The 24,958-nt window shown below is 58.7% G+C and overlaps 1 protein-coding gene across 1 annotated transcript; it reads left to right on the top strand.

Moving 5' to 3' along the window:
• Positions 1-1,712: 1,712 nt before the first annotated feature.
• On the top strand, positions 1,713-24,516 carry F5144DRAFT_660677 (non-ribosomal peptide synthetase; the record flags this gene model as incomplete). Its single annotated transcript, XM_066793268.1, has 5 exons — positions 1,713-2,252; positions 2,311-4,602; positions 4,666-13,518; positions 13,574-18,301; positions 18,355-24,516. 5 exons carry the CDS (start codon positions 1,713-1,715, stop codon positions 24,508-24,510), a joined length of 22,569 nt encoding a protein of 7,522 aa, XP_066638995.1. The 3' UTR covers positions 24,511-24,516.
• Positions 24,517-24,958: the final 442 nt, after the last annotated feature.

The raw sequence follows: 24,958 nt of genomic DNA, 5'->3' as shown, positions 1-24,958 counted from the left end.
ACCCAAGAAACCGACCCAACAGAAACGCGTGAAGCCGACGCATGCAATACCTGGATGTTCTGTTTCATTTTGACAGCCCACGTTTCATTGCAGGATTCAATACATGAGACCGCAGATTTCGTCTTCTGTTAAACCTCGGTTGCATGGAGCATACCTAACGAGGATTGTTGTTTTACGACAAGTAATAGCATTGAACATTTTCTAGAACGACCACTTTCTACTAGGCACCGAACCCAGTAAATAACTACGGATTTTGCCTGTGAGCAAACAGAGGTCAGGCAAGACTGAGGCTCAGACGGTGGAGCAGCCCTCCTAACTGGTTAGTAGCTCGCAGCAAATGCGCCTTTGCGGCGGGAAAGATCGGCGAGTTTTAGCCCCGATTTGTTTCTCTATAGCTCTGAGCTTGTTCGAATAAGCTACAGCCCCACGTGTGCTCCAAGTTTCCTCCCACTCCCACCTCAAGCGAGCAACACCGAGCCATCCGCTGTGCCATCAGAGACAACTCGTGGTGGCCCTGACCCTGTCCCTACCCTGCCATGAGTATGTACCTACATGGGTTAGGTCTGTCTTATGGTGGCGCAGTTGTACTGGCCCACCAATGTAATCATGAACTGACTTGTGGTAGAACTCCACTCCTAACCTTTTCGTGCTTCTCGCACCGCAACAATGTCTTCAGCTGCCGACGGCTCAGTATACCAACCATGGCATATCATGGTCCCACGAGTCACCGGCATCCTGGTTAGCCCCACCATTTACTGATCGGTCGCAAAAATAGGTTCGCCATGTTGACAAAAGTTGTCTTCCGGCCAATCGTTCTCAATCCCGACCCCTAGACCCCCATCCACGGAGTGGACGACCCTCAAACCACCAACTCTATCCTTGCCGAGCCATGCTCGTTATCGGGGTTCAAGATGTAATACGGCCTAACATGCCGAGTAGTAGCACTCACCACTGCGGCAGAATTTCAATATTGGAACTCTGGACGGTTGCACCATCACCTCCATTGATCCGATCCTTTCATTAGCCAAGGGACTTCTCAACACCCTCACTTGCATTCAGCCCTTGCACTGACCCCGGCCCGCTTTCGGGGAACGGACTCCTTACCAGATTGGTCAGTATCAAGGTGCTCATCGGATCTCCGGGCCTCGTGTTGGAAACGAAGTTCACAACCAGCCACCAAGGTCCAGACCACCTGGTTCATGATAAACCCAACGACTTCCACATCTGATCGACATCCTTATGCACGATATTCGTCCAAGATCAGCAGAGACATTAAGCTCTTGTCGTATCACCATCGCCAACAAACTCCCGGCAATCACCCACCAAAGGTTAAACTCACTTGTCATAACCTTCAACATCTACCAACATCTTTTGCTGTTGTCGATACTTCACGACGGCAACACCGGCACTACCAATAACAACCAACCCATCATACCTCCCCACCCATCAACCACTTGAGGGTATCTTTACGGTCTATTGTTACCGTCCCCTACCCGCTATCGTGTGAACTAACCATCGCCTTGCTGCGATCTCAGCTTGTTTCAACGCCCTCGCCTGCCCATTTTTCTTTCTCTCCTCTAAATTGACCCCCTGCCAGAACTTGCTACTCACAACAGGATACACCCCCGCCCTCATTGTCATACTTTAACCTCCACAACCCCGCCGCAGCTGTGCCTTACCACACTGATACCCTGAGCAAGACAATCGCCAAAATGCACGCCTCCAGGCTCTCCAACGACATCACCCGCAAGTCCTTCTGGGCCCAGCGGCTCCAAGCTGTGGAAGCCGCCCCAGATGCGCCCCTCTTCTTTGACAGGCTTGATGGCACCCCTTCCACCCACCTCCCCGCCGCCGTCGGGCAGGAAGGGTACACCCGCACCAAGGCCGTCATGGCTGTGGATACAGGCAACCTCCAGGAGGCTGCTTCAATGCATAACCTCTCCGAGGACACCCTCGTCCTCGCGGCATGGGCCGTCCTTCTCCGGTCCTATGCCGGCGAGGATGGGCCGGTCAGCTTCGGTGTTTGTCTCGACCGTGAGCAGGCTGCCTGGCTGTCAACCATGGCCATGTCTCGCGATGATGGCCTCATCGGCGTCATGCGCGCCGCCGAACAGGACATGAAGTTGACCATGGGCCACACCCTACCTTTCCACTCGCTGGGAGCGTTCGCCGAGGGTACCGGCTTTGGCACTATCGCAACTGCCATTCACCTGCATTCGAGGAAGCCCAGGTTTCCCGACATGCATTTCCCTGTAAGTTTGACCACGATCTGACCCGCTAGAAGTTGGTGGCTGACTTTCAAAACCACAGTCTCTGGCAACTGCATTTGTCAACGTCGCGGAGGGCACAATGGTGCATGTTCACCTGTCCTTCCGCCGGGACGCCATGTCTAGCGAGCGGGCGCAGAGTGTTGTCGACAACTTCGCCCATGTGCTAAACACTTTGACGCTCAAGCTTCGCACGGTTGGCCGTATTGACGCCGACGACCTGCTCGTCAAGTCCATCGACACTGTCAGTCGTAACGAGTACAGCCGCATTGTCCAGTTCAGCGCCCCGCTGCCCCCGAAGCTCGATAGTTGCGTGCATGACCTCATTCTAGCGAGGTGTGCGAAGCCGGAAAACGCGAACAAAATCGCCATCGCCGCTTGGGATGGAAGCTTCACCTATGTCGAGCTCGCTCAGCAGGCTTTCCGCCTTGCTGGTGCCATCTCCGGCGCGGCACATTACCTCAATGCCCGGGCTAACGGACAGCAACTATTTGTCCCTTTTTACCTGACCAAATCGAAGTGGACGCCAGTTGCTCTCCTCGGCATTCTCGCAGCTGGTGGTGCCTGCGTTCCGCTTGAGCCCAGCCACCCCGCCGCCCGCCGCAACGACATTCTGGGTCAGCTCAAGTCCCCAATTGTGCTGACCAACGCCGGCCTCCATGATACTCTCGCCAAAAGCCTGGACCAGCAAACCCCCGTTCGTCATCTCATTTGCGTCGACTTGGACCATGATCCCGCGGCCGCCGCCCCGCTCCCCCACGTCCAACCCGATGATCTGTGCTATGTCATCTTTACGAGCGGCAGCACAGGGTCTCCAAAGGGTGTCAAGTGGGAACATAGCACCCTTGCGACTAGCGTCTGGGAGCACGGGCGCGAGTTCCACATGAACGAGCGTACTCGGGTTCTCCAGTTTGCGTCTCACGTTTTCGACGTTTCTGTGGTCGAGCTTATCACGCCTCTTGTTCATGGCGGCTGCATGGTCATCCCATCGGATAATGACCGTATCGAGCCAAAGAGGCTGACCAAGTTTATGGAAAGCATGGGCGTTAACTGTGCACTGTTCGCGGCGTCCTTTGCTCGCCTTCTGATCCCGGCGGCTGTCCCGACGCTCCGGACCCTCATTCTCGGAGGCGAGTCGATCGGTCAGGAGAATATCGATAAGTGGACTCCGGCGCTGGACCGTTTCATTATCGGCTACGGTTCTGCCGAGACCTGCATCAACTGCGCAAAGAATGAGTTCTCCGTCCAGACCCAAGCCAAGAAGCCCTGGAAGGAGTCCCTCGGACATGCGATCGGTGGGCGCATGCTCATTGCCGATCGTTATGACAGCGACAGGCTCGTCCCCATCGGCGCTGTTGGTGAGATCATCGTCGAGGGGCCCATCCTCGCCCAGGGCTACCTCAATGACGAAGCCAAGACCTCCAAGTCATTCATCCAGAACCCGGCTTGGGTTCGCAAGACGCCTTCCACTCCGGCCAACTCCAAGCGCCGATTCTACCGGACCGGCGATCTCGGTCGCCAGTCCATGGATGGATCCATCGCTTTCGCGGGCCGCGCCGACTTTCAGGTCAAGATCCGTGGTCAGCGCATGGAATTGGACGAGGTCCGCTTCCATGTTGTGAAGGCCATGCCATCAGCCGTCGATGTCCATGTCGATGTGATCAGCCCCGTCGGGGACAAAATGCTTGCCGCTTTCCTTTCTTTTGGGACGACCAGCGACCTTGAACAAGCGATTCAGATCCACCCCATTGATGAGGCTCAAGCGGCTGCGTTGCGCAGCATGAAGGACGCCCTTCGTGGCAACCTCCCCGCGGCGGCGGTTCCCAGCTTTTTCATTCCGATTGCTAGCCTCCCCTACCTCGTTTCTGGGAAGGTTGACCGTAGACGACTACTTGACTTTGCCAACAAGTCAACCATCAAGCAGCTCTCTTCCTACTCCAACTTCAAAGCTCAGCCGACTCCCACCGCCAGCCCCAGCAACACCGCTACCGCTACCGCCACCGCTGCAAGGATGGAGACTCCCTCCACCCCTCTTACGGGAAATGAGAAGATCCTCGTCTCCTGCTGCAGAGAGGTTCTGAAGTCCCCGGCATTCGGACCAGAGGACAACTTCTTGATGTCTGGCGGTGACTCTATTTCGGCGATCAAGGTGGCCTCGGCTGCTCGTGATCTTGGTATTAGCGTCACCGTCGCTGAGATCTTCAACGCCCCGACCATCCGCGCCTTGGCCCAGGCAGCTCCACGAACGGAAAGCTCGGTTCGGGATGAGGAGATCGACATCCCTGTCGCTCTTAGTCTTCTCCCGAGCGACCTGGTTGACGAAATCGTTCTGGACGTAAAGGCCCGAAGCCCGCCAACGGACAAGGTCCTGGACGTGTACCCCTGCACTCCACTCCAGGGTGCTCTCATCACCGCCTCTACCATGCGCATTGATGCTTATATCGCACGCCACACGCTGGAGCTTCCTTCCTCTGTCGATATCAACCGCTTCAAGGCCGCCTGGGCTGCGGTGATCCGCCGCCATGACATTCTGAGAACTCGCATCTTTGAAGGCCAGCACGGCGTTGTTCAAGTTGTTTATGACTCTGAGCTTGCATGGCACACCGGGCCCGACCTCGTAACCTACTGCGAGCAAGACAGATCTCTTCCCATGAGCTATGGTGACAACCTCGTAAGACTAGGCTTGGTCGGCCGAACCTTCATGTTCACCATACACCACTCTCTCTTCGACGGGTGGTCAATCACGCGCCTATTTGAGGATGTGGAGCGGGAGTATGCCGGGCTTGAGGCTCTGGAGGTCTACCAACACAATTTGTACATCCGGCACCTGTCTCAACTCGATTCAGAGACACCCAAGGAATTCTGGGCCACCAAGTTGGCATCGGATGGCGGACTGGCTGCCAGCCACTTCCCCCAGTCCATTGGTTCGGCATACACGCCGGTGCCTGACTGCGAGGCGAAGATGAAGTTGGCGGTGGCCGACAACACCAAGTCTGAGTTCACTATGCCAACGCGCATTCGTGCCGCTTGGGCCCTACTTGTGGGTCGTTATATCGATTCACAAGACGTTGTCTTCGGCGAGACCTTTTCTGGCCGTTCTTCGAACTTGAAGAACGTCGGTTCTATAGCTGGCCCGACCATTTCCACCGCTCCCGTGCGCATCACCTGGGACAAGGCCGAGTCTATCGACATCCTCCTGCGCCGTGTTCAGGGAGATCTGCTCCAGTTCGATGCTTACGGGCATATTGGTATCCAAGCCATTTCGCAGCTCAGCTCGTCTGCTGCCGAGGCCTGTCAGTTCCAGCACCTCGTGGTTATCCAACCGAAGCGGTCATCTTTGTTGTCAAATGGGGATGAGAAGCTGAAGTCAGAGATAGGGTTCCAAAATGTGTCCCTGGACCTGAGGGGTTACCACAGCTACGCCCTCAACATGGACTTCACGCTGGAGGACGATGGGGTCACTATCACCACCACTTTCGACTCTGCCGTATTCAACAAGCAACAGATCCAATACCTGCAGGCGCAGTTCGGACATGTGCTCAACCAGGTCTGCCGTGCCCAAGACCTTACCAAGCGGGCCATTGGAAACATTGACTACGCGTCAAAGAAGGACCGAGAGCTGCAGATCAAGAACAACCGCCGCAATAAGATCCAATATGAACAGACGACCCTCCTCCAGGCTTTGGAACGCCACGTCGCCAACCAGCCGACAGCACCCGCGGTTTATGCATGGGACGGTTCGCTAAATTACCGTGAGCTAGACCGTGGTACGACTGCACTTGCAAACCACCTCACCGCCCTCGGGATTCGGAAGGGTGACTATGTCCCCTACTGTTTCCCCAAGTCCGTCTGGGCCACCGTCTCCATCCTCGCCGCAATCAAGATCGGCGCTATTGCCGTCGCTCTCGAGCCTTCGTATCCGGACTCCAGCATCCTGAAGGTGTTGTCCCTGGTGAAGCCGAAGGTGGTGCTCTGCGCCCCTACCTTTTTCTCCAGGATTAAATCCATGGGCTTCCGGCCGTTCGCCGTCGAGGAGAACTCCATCCGCAGCATCTCCCAGCGGGCCGTCAAGAAGCGCTACTCGGTGCAACCCGCGGACGTCGCTTTTGTTGTGTTTACCTCCGGCTCCACTGGCGAGCCCAAGGGCATCGTCCTGGAACACAGCGCTGTCGCCATCATGGGGAAACAGAACGGTGAGGTGATGGCCGTTGACAACAACTCCCGGATTTTGCAGTTCGCCGCCTACGTCTTCGACGTCAGCATCGGTGACCTCGCTATCTCCCTCTACTGGGGTGCTTGCCTCTGCGTCGCATCGGACCACGACCGGATGAACAACCTCGCCTCCGCTATCAACAGACTCCGTGTGAACCGCGCTTGGCTAACGCCCACGGTTGCTTCGTTGATTTCCCCTGCCGAGTGCCCGAGCTTGACATGGCTCTCGGTTGGTGGCGAGCAACTCACCCAGGCGTGCAAGGACATCTGGGAGGGCGTGCCGCTAGTCAATGTCTATGGGCCAGCTGAGGTTACTAATCTGGGAACTCACGTCAAGGTCTCGCGGGATCTGCCTATCACCAACATCGGCCACGGTAACGGCATCCGCGTTTGGGTTTGCGAATCCGGCAACCCTAAGCAGCTCGCCCCTGTTGGATGCATCGGCGAGATCGTGTTTGAGGGACCCAACACCAGCCGGGGATACCTCAACAACGCCAAGCTGACCGACGCTGCGTTCCCCCAAATTTCGTCCTGGGTTCCCGGCGAAGGCTCCAAGCCGGTGCGCATGTACCGCACTGGCGACCTTGCCCGGATGAACGTCGACGGGTCCATCGACTTCCAGGGACGCAGGGATACCCAGATCAAGCTGCGGGGCCAACGCCTCGAGATCACAGCCATTGAGACGGCGCTCCGAGCGTCGATCGACGAACCGGCCGAGCTTGCCATCGATGTGCTCGACCGCACCAGCGTCGGCCGTGACGCGTTCCTCATCGCCTTCATCCACCTCCCCCAGAGACTCCCCGCACAGGCTGACCCTGCAGCAGGTGTCTTCTCCACGATCGACATCAAGTCCCTGGTTGCCGACATTCGCTCGAGGTTGGCCCAGACTCTCCCGCCGCATATGGTTCCGACACTGTTCATTCCGCTGAACCGGCTTCCCAAGTTGGTGTCTGGGAAGATCGACAGGAAGACTCTTCGCCTCGCCGCTACTAAGCTAACGGATGAGGCGATGGGCGCTTACAAGTCGGACCAGAGCGCGGAGAAGCGGCAACCTTCGACCCAGGAAGAAGCTGTGATGCAAACTTTGTGGGCCAAGGTGCTCCGTCTTCGCGAGGCCGAGGTTGGCGTGGATGACAACTTCGTCACCCTGGGTGGTGACTCCATCACTGCTATCAAGATCGTGGCCCAGGCGAGAGCGCTGGGCATCACTGTCTCTGTTGCCTCCATCTTCCAGCATGGCACTATTACCAATCTCTGCGGGTCGATGACGAAGTCAACAAAGATCACTGAGGCAGTTGTCGCCGCTCCCCGCCAGAAGTTCCAGCACCCGCAGCTTGCGGATATTGCCCTCCAATGCGGCATCCCCGAGGAGGACATCGAAGACATCTTCCCAACCACAGCCCTCCAGGACGGGATGATGATGCTCACGGAAAAGAACCCCACCGCATACATCGCCCACCATATCATGCAACTGCCCAACTGGGTTGATGTTTCAGTCTTCTCCCGCGCTTGGCAGGCCGTCACGGATGAGAACGCCATCATGAGGACTAGAATCGTTCCCGCCGGGTTGCAGGTTACCCTTCACGCCGCTCCCATTCAATGGGCTACCCCGCGGTCGAACGATTTGCATGCCTACATCCAAGGTCTCCGCCAGCAGAAGATGGGTTTCGGGACCCAGTTGACGCAACACGTTATCCTCCAGAACCCCACCCGCTTTGTCTTCACGGCCCATCACTCTGTCTACGATGGTTGGTCGATGGGTCTGCTTGCTGATGCCGTCACCCAGGCTTACAAGAAGCTTGCTGGCATGCCAACCTCTCCGAACAAGGACCAGGGCCCTAAGATCAACTTCCACGCCTTTGTTGACTACATTGGGACCATCGACAAGACAGAGGCCAGTGAATTCTGGCGCAACCAGCTCGAAGGCGCTGATCCGGCTGCCTTCCCTCCCTCGTTGCCGTCTTCCTACCAGCCGCTGGCCAACGCCCTCCTGGAGCGGAAGATCCCATTCCCAAGAATGCAAAAGTCCACCTCGACCACTTCCACCCTCATCCGCACCGCTTGGGCTCTCCTCATCTCGGCCTACTCCGGTTCCCACTCCGATGTCGTCTTTGGTGCCTCAGTCACCGGCCGCAGCGCCCCGCTGGATGGCGTCCTCTCTCTGGTTGGGCCTACTCTCGCCACTGTGCCGTTCCGAGTCCCTTTGAACTGGGACGAGTCGGTCAAGACCCTCTTGGACCGCGTCCAAATTCAGTCTTTTGCGATGCTCGAGTATGAGCAATACGGACTGCAGAATATCAAGAAGGCCGCGCCTTCTGCTGCGGCTGCTTGTGACTTCCAGAGTTTGTTGGTGGTGCACACCGAGTTCGACGGCGCCGTTCCCAAGGACCAGCTGACCTGGAGCTCGGAGCGTGCCACCTCTGACTTCTTGACCAACGCCTTGACCCTCGAGTGCCAACCCATGGGCTCGCAGATGCTGCTGACTGCTTCCTACGACTCTTCTATCATGGATGAGAGGCAGATGACGCGGATGCTCGCGACATTCGACCACATCCTGCGACAGCTGTGCCAAGGCGAGTTCAATAACAACCTCCGCCTCCAGGACATCGACACCGTCAGCCCCGGCGACCGGGCCGAGATTGCCACCATCACCAAGACGCTTCCCCCTCTTCTCAACGACCGCGTCCACGACATGTTTGCCCGGCAAGCCGCCACCACTCCGAACGCCGTTGCGGTGGCCGCTTGGGACGGAGACCTCACTTACCGGGCCCTGGACGACTTGTCCAACACACTTGCCCGCCACCTCCAGTCCCTCGGTGTCGGCCCCGAGTGCTTCGTGCCTTTTGCGTTTGAGAAGTCCAAGTGGGTTCCGGTAACTCAGATGGCCATTCTCAAGGCCGGCGGCGCCTGTGTCCCCGTCGACCCGTCGCAGCCCCTGGATCGTCTGCAAAGCATCATCGGCACCCTCGATGCCAAGGTTGTCGTGACCTCCGCCTTGCATACCAACCTCTTGGTGTCCTGCACCCAAGTCCAGCACTTCGTTGCAGTCTCTCAGGACATGGTCGACCGCCTCCCGCGCCACGGTGGCCCTCCCGTCAACCCGCAGACCTCGCCTAGCTCTGCTTGCTACGCCATCTTCACCAGCGGTAGCACTGGTACCCCCAAGGGGGTCGTCTGGGAGCACGCCACCTTGTGCAGCAGCATGGCGGAGCATGGTGTCGCATTCAACTACTCGACCGACACCAGGGTGCTGCAGTTCTCCTCCCACACCTTTGACGTCAGCGTCTCAGAGCTCTTGACCACGCTCGTCTTTGGCGGCTGCATCTGCATCCCCGACGACTTCACGCGCCTGAACGGCATCGCCGGCTTCATGAACGAGAAGCGCGTCAACTGGACCTTCTTCGCTCCGTCTTTCGCCCGCCTCATGGATCCGGCTACCGTGCCCGGCCTCAAGACCATCGTACTCGGCGGCGAGGCCCCCGGCAAAGATAACATCGAACGGTGGTCTGGCCGCCCCGGGCTTGAGCTCATCGTCACCTACGGCCCGGCCGAGAGCTGCATCTACTGCGCCAAGAACAGCGTCAGTGGCCCGCAGATCGACGGCAGCATCGGCCACTCTATCGGCGGTATGATGTGGGTTGCCGATCTCGGCCGCCCGACGGAGCTTGCTCCGATCGGCTCCGTGGGCGAGATTGTTGTCGAGGGTAGCATCCTTGCCCGGGGGTATCTCAAGGACCAGGCCAAAACTGCTGCATCCTTCCGCCCAATGCCCGCCACGTGGGCTAACGGTCGCAGCTCTCGGGTGTATTACACCGGTGATCTCGGCCGTGTCAATTCCGACGGCACGATCAGCTGCTTGGGGCGGAGAGATGACCAGGTCAAGATTCGCGGCCAGCGCGTCGAGCTTCCGGACATCGAGTACCACCTCCGCAAGGACGACCGCGTTCGCCAGGCGCTTGTCCTCTACCCGCGCTCCGGCCCCTGTGCCAACCATTTGGTTGGAGTGCTGTCGATGGTCCAGGACACGCCTTCTACCGGTCCCGCCTCGTCAACCGACATCACCATCGCCAACCCCGAGGACTGGGTCAGGATTCCGGATATTCAGGACACCTTGTCCCAGAAGGTCCCGGTTTACATGATCCCCGCCATTTGGATTGTGCTGACCTCCATCCCGCTCATGCCCGCCTCGCAGAAGGTCAACAAGAAGATGGTGAGCGAGTGGACCAAGGCCATGGACCATGCCACCTACGAGCAGATCGCCAGCCGCTCTGCCGGCGGCAGCTCGGACGAACTTCCTGCCATGAACACCGCCCTGGAAGAACAAGTCCGCAACATCTGGAGCGACATCCTCAACGTGGGTCAAAAGACAATCGGGCCAAACACCTCGTTCCTGAGGCTCGGCGGCGATTCGATCTCCGCTATGCAAGTCGTGACCAAGTGCAGGAACGAAGGGGTCATGGTTACGGTTCAGGATCTCCTGAAGGCCAAGACTATCGCCGAGTTCTGCGAGCGGGCTGCACTCTCGACGGGCCAGACCACGGCGAGCAAGCTCGTGGAAGAGCCCGAGTCCGACACCCCCTTCGCTCTGTCATCCATCCAGAAGTGGTTCATGGCGCTTGCGCCGAATGCGCCCAACCACTTCAACCAGAGCCATTTGCTTCGGTTCACCGAGGCCGTGGACTTTGGCAAGCTGCAGAATGCTCTTATCGCCATCGTTCAGCGACACCCCATGCTCCGCGCCCGGTTTGAGCAAGTTGGTGGCAACTGGCATCAGTACATTTCTTCTAATGCCGCCGGCTCACTGCAATGCCGCCACTTCCGCTCCATTTGGACAATGCAGAAGGTCATCGAGTATGCGTCTGAGGCCCAGGCCGGTCTGGATATTACCAAGGGCCCACTCATGGCCGCGGATTTGTACGAGATGACTGACGGGACGGCGGTGTTGTTCATCACTTGCCACCACATGGTTATCGACCTCGTTTCTTGGAGGATCGTTCTCCAGGAGCTTGAGGAGATCCTCCGGACCGGGAGCCTGGCTTCGACCCAAAAGCCTCTTGGTTTCCAGACCTGGTGCAAGCTACTGGAGGAGCGTGCCAGCTCTGTGGTTGATGTCGTGGACGTTCCTGCTCAGGACTTTGACTTTTGGGGAATCAGCAGCGCTGACAACACGGCTGCTCAAGTTGTTGAGCAAAGCTTCTCGCTCGACGATCAGGCTACCGAGCTGCTGATGGGCAGCGCTAATGATGGCTTCAACACCGAGCCCCTCGATCTTCTCTTGACCGCCGTCGCCCACTCCTTCAACCAGGTTTTCCGGTCCGTGCGGACCCCGGTCGCCATCTTCAACGAAGGCCACGGCCGCGAGCCCTGGAGGTCTGACATCGACATTTCATCCACGGTCGGCTGGTTCACCTCATTGTGCCCCATCCTGCTGTCGGACCACAAGGACGGCGTTCTTCGCTCCCTCAAGGAGGTGAAGGATCTCCGTCGCCGGATCCCCGAGAAGGGCCTGCCGTTCTTCACTTCGTTCGCTCAAAACGCTACCACTGGAGTCGAGATCACCTTCAACTACTTCGGTCTCTTCCAGAATTTCGAGCGCCAGGGTGCGCTGCTCAACCATATGAGCTGGGCCCCCTTCCACGCCCCATCGGACTCCGGTGCTGACGTGCCGCGGTTCTCTATCTTTGATGTATCCGCTGGTATCGAGAACGGTGTTTTGACGATGAACTTTGGCTTCAACAACCGGATCAAGCACCGGCACCTGGTGCAGCAGTGGGTCGAGGCATGCTCGGATACCCTGGCCGATTTGGTCCAGGTCACCAGCCAGCAGAGGGAGTCTTCGCTGACCCTGGCGGATTTCCCCCATTTCAAGACGACTTACGATGAGCTCTCCGCCCTTCTCGAGACCACGCTACCGGCTGCAGGTGTGGCGGTGGCCAACGTTCAGGACATTTATGCCTGCTCGCCCATGCAGACGGCACTCTTGGTCAGCCAAGCCATGGACCCCACCCTCTACGCCGTCCGTTACGTCTGGGAGGTTGTTCCTAGGTCGTCCCAGCCCATCTCGACCGACAAGCTCATCGCAGCCTGGAAGAAGACGGTCAAGCAGCACCCCATGCTTCGCACCATCTTCGTTCAAGCCAGTTCCTCTATCGACGGCAAGACGACGTCGGCTTACACGCAGGTGATTCTCAAGGATTTCGAGCCTAGCGTCCTCATCTGCGAAGATGCGGCTTCCTTCCCGCTTGGCCGGCCTGAGCACCACATCTCCAACGGCCCACCGCACCACATCGTCCTCTCCCAGCAACCGTCAGGCAAGGTCATGATCCAGCTCGACATCAGCCACACCCTAATTGACGGCTCATCCGTCAACGCCCTTCTGGACACCCTGGTCAAAGCCTACGACGGCGCCCCCATCGCCGCCACCCCACAAGACGCCTACGGCAGCTACATCAGCTTCCTCGGCCAGCAAGACCTCGACTCATCCCGCCAATTCTGGAAGACCTACCTCAGCGGGGCCGAGCCCTGCCAATTCCCCGCCCTCACAACCGCACCCTCCACCTCCCAAGCTCGCCAACTAGCCCACCTCGACTTCTCCTACCCCCACCCCACCAAGCTGCACTCCCTCTGCGCCCAGGCCGAAACCACCGCCGCCAGCGTGTACAAGCTCGCCTGGGCGCTCGTCCTGCGCGTCTACACCGGCAACAACGCGCCGTGCTTCGGGTACCTGGCGTCCGGTCGCGATCTCCCCATCGAGGGCATCGCGGAGGCGGTCGGGCCGTTCATCAACATGCTGGTGTGCATGGTGTCGTTGGAGGAGGAGGATAGCGTGGTGGAGGCGGTACTGAAGACGGCGCATACGGACTATGCGAACTGCTTGTCGCATCAGCTTTGCTCGCTGGCGGAGATTCAGCGGGGGTTGGGGCTTAGTGCGGGTGAGAGGTTGTTCAATACCGTGTTGTCGGTGCAGAGGCTGGCGCCGCCGGGGACGAGCCAGTCGACGGTGGAGTTTAAGGCGGTGCATGTTGAGGATCCGAGCGAGGTAAGTTGTTGGTGGAGATGTGGGTTGTTGATGGTTGGATACTAACCAGGGGTAGTTTGATATCGCCCTCAATGTTGGGGACGCGCCGGACTTTGTCGATGTCAACTTGACTTACAGCACCAGCGTGCTTTCGGCGCACCAGGCCAAGAGTCTTGCCTCGACATTCGCGCTGGCCATTGACAACGTCCTGGAGTCGATCTCCAAACCGATCAAGGCTGTTAGCCTGCTTACTCCCGAGGACCACCAGCAAATCCTTGGCTGGAACAGCACTGCCATCACGGCGGCCGTTCCGGGGCAGTGTGACCAGCTCATCAGCCTTCATCTCCTGACCAAGGGAAGCATGCCCGCTGTTTCTGGCTGGGACTTGTCCCTGACTTACTCCGAGCTGGATAACCTTGCCAGCACCGTGGCACGCCATCTCGTCTCGGAGTATTCTGTTGGGCCCAACACCATTGTTCCTTTCTGCTTTGAGAAGAGCGCCTGGACGATTGTGACCATGCTGGGCATCATGAAGGCTGGGGCCGCATTTGTTCCACTGGACTCCAAGCACCCAATTGACCGCTTGGTGAGCATTGTCAAGCGAGTCCAAGCACCCTTGATTGTCTGCTCAGAGCAGCATGAGAACATTGGTCTCGACATCGGCGGCAACCTCACCATTCCCTATCTCCTCATCGGCTCGCGCAGTATGAACACGATCCAAGCATCCAGCCGGGCCAGCCTCTCTCCGGTTGCTCGCCGGAGCCCTTCGGATCTGGCGTACTGCCTGTTTACCAGCGGTAGCACTGGAGAGCCGAAGGGTGTTCTCATCCAACACGAGGCGCTGTGCAGCGGCGCTACCATGCACGGTAGAGCTTTCAACTACACCCCGCAGGCGCGCACCTTGCAGTTCGCCTCGTACGGCTTCGACGCCTCCATCACTGAAATCCTCACCACCCTGGTCATGGGCGGCTGTGTCTGTGTCCCCTCCGAGGAGCAGCGCATGGACAAGGACAAGCTGATGGACTTCGTCAATGCCCAAAACGTCAACCACGCCCTTCTCACCCCTTCGGTCCTAGCACTCCTGGATCCCTCAAGAACCCCATCCATCACCACCCTCCTCCTCGGCGGCGAGGCTGCCAGCTCCCAACTCATCGACAAGTGGCGTGCCCCCACACGTCGCGTGCTGATCGCCTACGGCCCGACCGAGTGCACCGTCATCTGCGCCGGGCACGATGTGACCGACCCCACCACCCTCCGGCCCGGCAAGAGCTCCATCGGCAATAGCGTCGGCAGCGTGGCCTGGATTGGCGACGCCCGCGACCACAACAAGCTCGTCCCCATCGGCGCCATCGGCGAGCTCCTTGTTGAGGGCCCGATTCTGGCTCGTGGGTACCTTGATGACGAGGTCAAGACCAAGGCGGCGTTTGTCAAACCTGCCTGGGCCGGTGGATACCGCCGCATGTACCGCACTGGTGATCTTGTTCGGTACCAGGAGGGTGGTACTATGGAGTACCTTGGCCGTCGCGATAACCAGGTCAAGCTCCGTGGTCAGCGGCTGGAGTTGGGTGAGATTGAGGAGCATTTGATCAAGCACCCCGAAGTCCAACAGGGGTCGGTTCTTCTCATCAAGGAGGGTGTCTGCGCCAACAAGCTTGTGGCTGTTCTGACGCTCAAGGCGGCGACTGGTTCCAAGGTCGCCGGTCGGTTGTCGTTCGCGTCAGACCCTGCCGAGGGCCTGGATGTCTTGGCTGGGGACTATGCCTCGTCCACTACCGCCGTCGTTGGCCAGGAGCTCGCCGGCGTGCTACCGTCCTTCATGGTCCCTGCGTGCTGGATCGTGGCCAGCCAGCTGCCCCTGATGGCCTCTGGCAAGACCGACCGCCGCTTCCTTACCGGTTGCTTCAACAACATGACTCAGGAAATGTACCAGCTGTGCACTGGCATGGGATCAGAAGCTTCCGCCGCCGATGAGGAGGAGTTGACAGCCATCGAGAAAATCCTCCGCCAAGTCTGGAGCGCGGTCCTCAATGTCCCGGAGCAATCCATCAATCCCTCCGCCGGCTCGTTTGTTAAGATGGGCGGTGACTCCATCAGTGCTATGGAGGTCGTCGCGCAGGCCCGCGGCAAGGGCATTCCACTTCTTATCGAGCAGCTCCTGAAAGCCAAGTCTATCAAGAAGCTGGCTGCTCATTTCGAGAACCTAGATCTGGCTCCCTCTCAGTCTTCTGCGGCCGCAGAAACCCTCACCGTGGGAACATCCAACAACGGCCAGGATGAAGAGGAAGAGGAAGACGACAACATCACCATGTTCGGCTTGTCCCCCATCCAGCGCATGTTTACCCGCCTCTCGCCTGGCGAAAACCACTTCAACCAGAGCTTCTTGCTCAAGGTCTCCACCGACAAAGAACGCCTCTCCGAGGACCGCGTTGGCCAAGCCTTGGATGTCGTCGTCAAGCGCCACGCCATGCTAAGGGCCCGCTTCCAAAAGCTTGGGCGTGCCTTCAAGCAGTGGATTGAGCCCGTGGTGGAGGATTCGTACATCTTCCGCTCTTGGGATCTGCTAGCTTCCACCGCCGAGTTTTCGGCCGAGGCCGTTGAGCAAATCCGTGAGACTCAGCAGTCCCTGGATCTCGAGAATGGCCCGGTGTTTGCGGGCGACTTGCTGAACATCGGTGATGAGCAGTACCTCTTCCTGACTGCCCACCACCTTGTCATTGACCTTGTCTCGTGGCGTGTCGTGATCAAGGATCTTGAGGATTTCCTCGTTGGAGGGGCCATCTCGGCTTATCGCAGCATGTCATTCGAGAAGTGGTGCGGGCTGCTCAACACGCACCGCAAGTCCTTGACCGGCACTGCCACGGTCCCCTTCGAGGTTGCCAGCCCGGATTACAAGTACTGGGGCATGGCTGGCAAGCCCAACTACGCCAAGGACTTTGAGCACCACCAGTTTGTGCTCTCTACCGCCACCTCGGAGTTGCTTCTTGGTCCTTGCAATGACGCCCAGGGGACTGAGTCGCTCGACTTGTTCTTCGCCGCAGTGATGCACTCCTTCGCAGCAACCTTCCAGGACCGGGATATCCCGCCCATCTACAACGAGGGCCATGGCCGCGAACCCTGGGATCCTTCCGTCGACCTCTCCCGCACTGTCGGCTGGTTTACCACAATTGCTCCAGTTTGGGTCGACAGCCGCCGCTGCAACAAGGACATCTCGGAATACGTCAAGCAAGTCAAGGATGCCCGGCGCAACACCCCCTACAAGGGCTTCTCGCACTTTAGCACCCTCGACCTTGAGCGCAAGCCGTTCAGCATTGAGGTGGCTTTCAACTATTTCGGGTCCTTCCAGCAGATGGAGCGCAAGGATGCCCTTCTCAAGCAGGTCCACTTCCGCAACATCGAGATCGACTCATTCGAGGTTAGCGAGAAGCACAAGAAGTTCTCACTCATTGACATCAACGCCGAATGCGAGAACAACCAGCTGGTCTTTACTTTCAGCTTCAACAAGACTATGAGCCGCCGCGACGACGTAGAGCGCTGGATCGGGAACTACCAGAAGAGTCTTGAGCACATGGCTCGAGTCCTCGGGTCCCGCGACGCAGATTCTCTCAGCATCAATGAGTTCGAGGTCTCCGAAGGCTTGGGCTTGCAGCTCACCCAAGATCCAGCCCTGAAAGCACTTGGGATTGCAGACCGCAACGTGGAGGACATTTATCCCTGCACACCCTCACAACAGGGCATGTTGTTGAGCCAGAGCAAGGATGCTGAGATGTACTGGTTCCGGTCAGTCTACGAGATTGAGTCGAACACTAACATCCCTATCACCTTCGACAATTTGCGGCAGGCCTGGAAGGCCGTTGTCCGCCGCCACCCCGTACTACGGACAATCTTCGTCGAGCAGGACTCAACTGATGGCCTCTATGACCAGCTCGTCCTCAAAGACTACGAGCCGGATGTCATTGAAGATGAGATCCGCGCTTCAATGGGCGAGGCTGATCTGGCCGAATTCCTGAAGATTCAAGACATCCCCAAGGACATGCTCAGTCGCCGCGCACCTCAGCACCAACTCCGCCTTGTGCGCCAAGCTGGTACCGGTAGAGTATTCTGCAGCTTCCTTCTCAGCCACGCAATCGCCGACGGCGGTTCCATGGCCATCATGCTCCGGGACTTCAGCACGACTTGCCAGGCCCGGCCCCTGGACGCCACCAAGCCCCTCCTCAAGAACTACACCGACTACATCCATTCCCGGGACGCCGCCGCGGACATCGACTTTTGGAAGACATCGCTGGAGAGTGTCGACCCCTGCTTCCTACCTACCGACAACGAGTTGTCCGCGGAGAAGGTCCTTCACAAAACCGAAGTACCTGTAGACCGGATCAACTACACCAAGCTGCAGAGCGCCGCCCGCAACCTCGGCGTCTCGCTATTCAGCTTGCTGCAGGTCACCTGGGCGTTGACCCTCCGCGAGTATGTCAACGCCGACCGCGACGAGGCCTGCTTTGGCATTGTCACCTCGGGCCGCGACCTCCCTGTCAAGGAGATTGGCGACATTGTTGGCCCATTGGTCAACATCCTGGTCTCGAGGGTCGCTCTCCCGCAACATCAGACTATCGCGCAGATTGCCGAGGCTGTTCACGACAACTTCATTGATAGCCTTGCGCACCAGACATCCTCGCTTGCCGAGATTACGCACGAGCTCGGCTCGGGTACTCTGTTCAACACGGGTATGACCCTGCAGAAGGCCATGCCTGGGGGTGAGGATGTCTCCGCCGTGTCATTACGGCCTCTCGGTGGTCAGGATCCGACTGAGGTGAGTTTCTAGAGTCCATCGGAGATCTTTTTTAGGTTGCTAACGAGAAATAGTTTGACGTGGTTGTCCAAGCCCTCGACAATGGTCAAGCTCTGAGGCTGCACATGAGCTACTGGTGCGACAAGGTCTCCGACGACCGCGCCAACGACATGGCGGGCACCTTCGCCTCGATCCTATCACAGATTGTTCAGAACCCCGAAGTCAAGCCTGTTGACCTCCACATGGCTTCCGACAAGGATGTCCAGCAGCTCTGGAACTGGAACGCATCTCTTCCCGCAGCGCTCGACCTGCGGATTGAGGATATGATTTCTCAGCGCACGGCCGAGAACCCCTACCAGGAAGCCCTCTGGTCTACTCACGATGTTCTGACCTACGAACAGCTCGATCTACTGTCCAGCAGGATTACCCAGGGCTTCCTTGCGGATGTTGAGCGCGAAGAGGTCGTTCCGCTTTGCTTCGAGAAGTCCATTTGGATCGTCGTGGCCATGCTTGCCGTTCTCAAGGCCGGGGCCACAGTCGTCCTCATGGATCCTTCTCATCCGATGGAGCGCCTCCGATCGATTACCAACACAGTCAAGGCCAAGCGGATTCTCGCTTCGCCTTCCCAGGCGGACATGTGCCTCAACCGTCTTGGCCTTCCCACTGTGGCCATTTCCAGGGATATGTTCAACCGCCGATCTGGCGTACCTGGCACCGCACCGAGGTCGTTCATGACCAAGCGGGCAGTCAAATCGAGCGGTGATGCGGCTTACGTCGTCTTCACGAGCGGTTCCACTGGCACCCCCAAGGGCTCCGTTACTGAACACCGCTCATTCTGCACCGCGATGCAGGGTTATCACCAGGCTATTGGTCAGCTTCCCGGGGAGAGGGTCTTGCAGTTTGCTTCCTACAGCTTCGACGCCAGCTTCCTGGAGATTCTTGGGTCTCTGATGGTTGGTGCGACCGTCTGTGTTCCGACCGAAGAGGAGAGATCCGACCAGCTCGTCTCCTTCATCAACCGGTCCGCGACGACCTTCGCTGTCATTACGCCCACCGTCGCGTCTCTCCTTGAACCCGAAGCTGTTCCCACTCTCGCTTGCCTCGCACTCTGCGGCGAGCCCATGACCACCTCCCACATCGCTACCTGGTCCAACAAGATCCGTCTTGTTAATGCTTTCGGACCAAGCGAGTGCTGTGTCGGCAGCGCTGCAAACTCTTTTGTCAACGAGCAGTCCAGCCCCAAGTGCATCGGCAAGGCCGTCTCCTGCTGCTACTGGGTGGTTCACCCCAAGAACCACAACCGCCTCGCCCGCATTGGCAGCGTTGGCGAGCTCCTCATTGAAGGGCCTATTCTCGCCCGGCACTACCTCAATGAACCGGTCAAGACCAAGGATGCCTTCATCACCAACCCCGAGTGGGCCACTCCACGCCGCGGCACCCGACTTTACAAGACTGGAGACTTGGTGTCACAGAACGCTGATGGTTCATTCCAGTACGTCGGGCGCAAAGACACCCAGGCCAAGATCCGTGGCCAGAGACTTGAGTTTGGCGACATCGAACAAGCCTTTAGAGAAGTTGTTTTTGGCATCGAGAATGTTGTCGCCGAGATTGCCCAAGAGGGTCACCTCGTCGTCTTCTTTTCTGCCAGGAACACCAATCTCGGCGAGTTCGACGTGTCTGCTATTCAGGAGAAGTTGGGTCAGAAGATCCCTGCTTACATGGTGCCGTCGGTCATCATGCCCCTGGAGCAGATTCCACTCATGCCTTCGGGCAAGGTGGATCGCAAGAAGCTCAAGGCTCTCGGAGCCAACATGCCCGTCCAGCAGGAGAAGAAGTCTGGCCGCCTACCCACGACCGAGATGGAAGTTGCCTTGGCAGCTCTTTGGAAGGATGTCATGAAGTCGACCCCTGCCCGCATCATGGCCGACGACAGCTTCTTCCACGTCGGCGGCGACTCTTACACCGCCATGAAACTGGTCACCGCGGCACGCGCGAAGGGTATCTCCCTCAACGTCGCGGCGATCATGCAGACACCCAAGCTCTCTGACATGGCCAAGAAGGCGACGAACACGGCCAGTGCCAACCTCGCTCCTTTTGACGCCGAGGCCACTGCCCCATTCAGCATGGTCAAGTGGACTTCGGAAGTCGAGGAGGAGGTTGTTCGGCAATGTGACGTCCCGGCTGATGCCATCGAGGATGTTTATCCCTGCACGCCCCTACAGGAAGGCCTCTTTGTTCTGTCGGTGAGGCAAGCCGGTGCATATGTCGCCCAACACTGCTACCAGCTCCCCCGCAGCCTGGACCTTGCCCAGTACAAGAGCGCATGGAACACCGTCTATGGCGCCAACGCCATCCTGCGAACCCACATCGTACAACTTGAGAACGCAGGCGGCAAGAAGCGCGGCGGCCTCTACCAAGCTGTCATCAACAAGCCGCTCGTGTGGCAACGCGCCAGCTCCCTCGACGAGTTTGCCGCAACCCGCCCAGTTTCCCTCGGCGGCCCCCTGGCCGAATTCGCCATCGTCGAGAACCCATCCGCGCGGTACCTCGTGCTCACCATGCACCACGCCGCCTACGACGCTGCCTCCCTCGGCATGCTCCTCGCCGACGTCGAGGCCGTCTACTCCGGCAACTCTCTCCCCACCAAACCCGCCTTCCGCGAATTCATCCACCAACTCCAAACCACCCCACCCCAAGAAACCCTCAACTTCTGGGCATCCTACCTCGACGGCGCCCAACCCCCAACCTTCCCCATCATCCCCTCCGGCCACGTCCCCTCGGCCACATGCACCTTCGAATCCGACCTCGCCCTCCCCACCCCCACCACACCCAGCACCAAAGCCTTCACCACCGCCACGCTCATCCGCGTGGCCTGGGCCCTCGTCCTCGCCCACCACTCCAACACCACCCCCGGCAGCAACAGCGACATCATCTTCGGCGAGACCCTCAGCGGACGCACCGACGACTCCGCCGCCGACATGCAAGGCCCCATGATCACCACCCTGCCCATCCGCTGCACCCTCGGCAACAACAACAACAACAACAACAACAACAACAACAACAACAACACCACCACCATCACCGACGTGCTCTCGCGCATGCAATCCGCCCTCGTGGATATGATCCCGCACCAACACGCCGGCATCCAAACTATCCGCCTCGCGAGCCCCAGCGCGGCGGCGGCGTGCGGGTTTACCTGTTCGGCGACGATTGCGCCCGAGGCGGTGGCGCCGGGGAGTGGTTCCGGATTGGGCTTGGTGGCGGTGGAGGTTGGGGCGGCGCCGGTGATGAGTTATCCGTTGGCGGTGCAGTTTATTTTGATGGGGGGGAGGGGGTTGAAGGTGGGGGTGTATTATGATGGGGCGTTGGTGGATGGGGGGGAGGTGAAGGAGATGGTGGGGCAGTTTGGGAGGGTGTTGGGGCAGTTGTGTGAGGGGGGGGAGAGGATGGTGGGGGATATTGAGTTTGATACTGAGGTGGATGTCGATGTGGATGTTGTGGGTGGTGGTGGCTTTTCGCCGGCTGGTGTTGATGGTGGGATGATGGGCCGTGATGTGTTGGGGGTGTTGAATGAGGAGATTGAGGATTTGTTGGACGAGATTTCGTCGCAGGAGTTGAGCAAGCCGAGCACGGAGACGTCGGGCTCGGATGTGATGGTTGCTATGAATACGGGGGATTTGGAGAGCGAGATGAAGCAGTTGTGGGCGGATATCCTGGGGATGCAGGTGGATGAGATTTCGGCTACCGACAATTTCTTCCATCTCGGCGGCGACTCCATTGCCTCGATGCGACTTGCTACTGCTGCCGAGCGCAAGCAGATCAAGGTCAACGTGTCCGACATCTTCCAGCACCCGACCCTGGAGGAACTGTGCGAGTTCGCAGCGCAGGCTCAGGCCAACGTCACCGCTCAGGATGACACCATTGTCCCCGAACCGGTATTCCAGGATGAGTACGAAGCGTTTGGGGTGATTGATTACCTTGGATTGGAACAAGAGGAAGTGGTGGAGACTGTTTGTAGACAGCTCTCCGTCTTCCCTGGAGACGTCGAGGACGTCTACCCGGCAACCGACTACCAGGCTTGGGCTATCAGCCACGGCTTGATGAGGAGCAGAGGCAACACCAACTACTTCCTCTTCCGGCTCCACGGCAACCTCGACACTTTCCGCTTGGAGCAGGCCTGCAGGAAGATGGTTGCTTCCAACCCCATCCTTCGAACACTATTCACGACAATGCGCGGCCAGGTCATGCAGGTTGTCTTGCGCTCTTACCAGATCGAGTTCTTGCGCTACGGCAGCGAACACTCGGCGGACGACAACTTCATCAACTGGCTCGTCGAGCAAGACACCCAACGGTCGGCCTACCTCTCGCAGTCGATCGTCCGCTTCAAGCTAGTCCTGCACGCCGATGGCCACTACGTCCTCATCATGCGCATGTCCCATGCCCAGTACGACGGCATGTGCATGCCGCTGCTTATCCAGGACCTCGAGAAGTGCTACAACGGACAGGATCCCATGCAACGCCCTTCCTTTGGCAAGTTCATCCAGGGCGCCGCAGTTAGGGAGGAACAAGCCGTCAACTTCTGGGGCAACTTGCTCGAGGGCTCGTCCATGACCGAGATCGTCGAGCACTCCGGTCCATCCCACAAGCACAACGTGGACACGATCCGGACCCGGACGATCGCTCCGATTCCGGTCAACGTGGCGGGCATGTCACAGGCCACCCTCGTCAAGGCCGCTTGGGCACTCGTGCTCGCTAAGATGTCTGGCCAACGGGACATTGTGTTCGGAAACCTCATATTTGGCCGGAACATGCCCGTGTCTGGCATCGAAGACATCGCCGGCCCTTGCATCAACATCATTCCGGTGCGGGTTGGCGTCAACGCCATGGACAGCATCCACGACCTCCTCGCGCTGGTGCAGGAGCAACAGATGGCTGCGATGCCACACGAAGGCCTCGGCTTCCGCCGGCTGGTCAAGAACTGCACCGACTGGCCGGACTGGACCCGATTCAGCTCCGTTGTGCAACACCAGCAGCTTGGCCGGGACGGTACCGAGGGCCAAGAGTTCAAGCTGTCCGACAACCTGAAGTGCGAGATGGGTGTCCTCGGCCCTGCCTACGACTCTTCAGATCTCTGGGTTCAGACCACGCCGCACAAGGACTCATTCAAGGTCGAGATCGGCTCTTGCAGCTCGGTCGTTCAACCTGCCGTCGCCGAGATGCTCCTCGACAAGCTCTGCGCGACTCTCAGCATCTTCGCGTCGATCTCAGCCGGTAGCAGCCCCCACTTGTGGGAGCTCCTGGCCCGTGACGGCGCCCCTTTGATTCCCATCAAGTCCTCGATCGTCGAGCAGGTATGGGGCAAAGTTCTCCCCGATGCGGATGCCATTCCTTGGGATACCCCGTACTTCGACATCTGGGGTGACGAGATCGCCCCGGCTCGCTTCCTCGAGGAATACGCCGAGCACGGCCTCCACTTTGACATGGAAGACATCCTCGAGAACCCAACCAAGCAAGCACAGATGATGCTCACCTCGCGGCACCAATCTGACAAGAACCGCGGCCGCAGCCCACGCCCTGCACCCGCGCCTCTCCCAACCCGGCCGCGTGCCGCTACCCAAGACACACGCCAAAGCGCCACGGCCACCACCAACGCGCGCGGCTTCTGGATCTTGGACAACAGCTCCAAAAAGACCAGCCGCGCCAGCAGCAGCCAGCGCAGCCCCGTCCCCGGCTCGCCCATGGTCTCCTCTCCACTCGTCGCCTCACCCCGCATGATGGGCACGCTCCCACCACGACGCAAAAACACCATGGGCTTCGCCCCGCCCACCCGGCGCACCACCGCGCCCTACCCCACCACCTACACGCCCACGACCGCCAACTCCAACTACAGCCTAAGCAGCTCAACCGCGTCCTCAACAGCGGGCGGGCCCGTGTCCACTCAAAAACACGCACAGGGGCAGGGGCAGGGGCAGGGGGTGATGGGCCAGACCTGGGCGGACCGCAACAAGTCGTATGCGAGCATCAGCCCACCGCCGACGCCGGGGTCGAGCGCCGGGTCGGTGGGGTCGGCGAGCAGCCCGCGCAGCAGCGCGCTGCGGCCGTTTAAGTTGCCGGAGTATGCGCAGGCGGCTGCTGCGGCGGCGGGAGGTGGTGCGGAGGTGGAGAGGCCGAGGTTGAGGATGAAGAAGGTGAATTCGTTTCCGGTGGGGTTTGGGCAGGGGAGGTGGTGAAGGGGAATGGGGGTTGTGGAGGGAGGGGGGGTGAAGGGGTAGAATGAAACCCCAAAAAAGAAAAAAAAAAAAAAAGGGAAAGAAAGAAAGAACAAAGAGAAAAGAAAAAAAAAAAAAAAGGCAAAAGAAAAAAGATTAAAAAAAAGGCAAGGGATGAGAGACACGGAGTTAGGGGCTACTGGCTTTTGTTTCTGCTTGGCTTAGGGCGAATGGGTCTTGGTGTTCAGGCGGTTTTGTTTTGATCGAGGTTTTCTGGTGATTGGGTTGGTTGGTGTTGATAGCATACTGTTTTTTTTTGGAGGCTTTATTTCGTTTGATATTGGCGTTCTCGACATCCTATGACGAAGTAGAAGTTACAGTCGGCCACCATAAGCATAGTTTGGATAGAAACGGTACAGATCGTTTATACGCTTCGTTCAAATCGCCTCAAGTGTTCACGTGCCCAAAG

Source organism: Chaetomium tenue (genome assembly GCF_020726465.1).
Source record: "Chaetomium tenue strain MPI-SDFR-AT-0079 chromosome Unknown F5144scaffold_7, whole genome shotgun sequence".
Classification (NCBI taxonomy): Eukaryota; Fungi; Ascomycota; class Sordariomycetes; order Sordariales; family Chaetomiaceae; genus Chaetomium; species Chaetomium tenue.
This window is presented reverse-complemented; position numbering and strand designations above follow the sequence as displayed.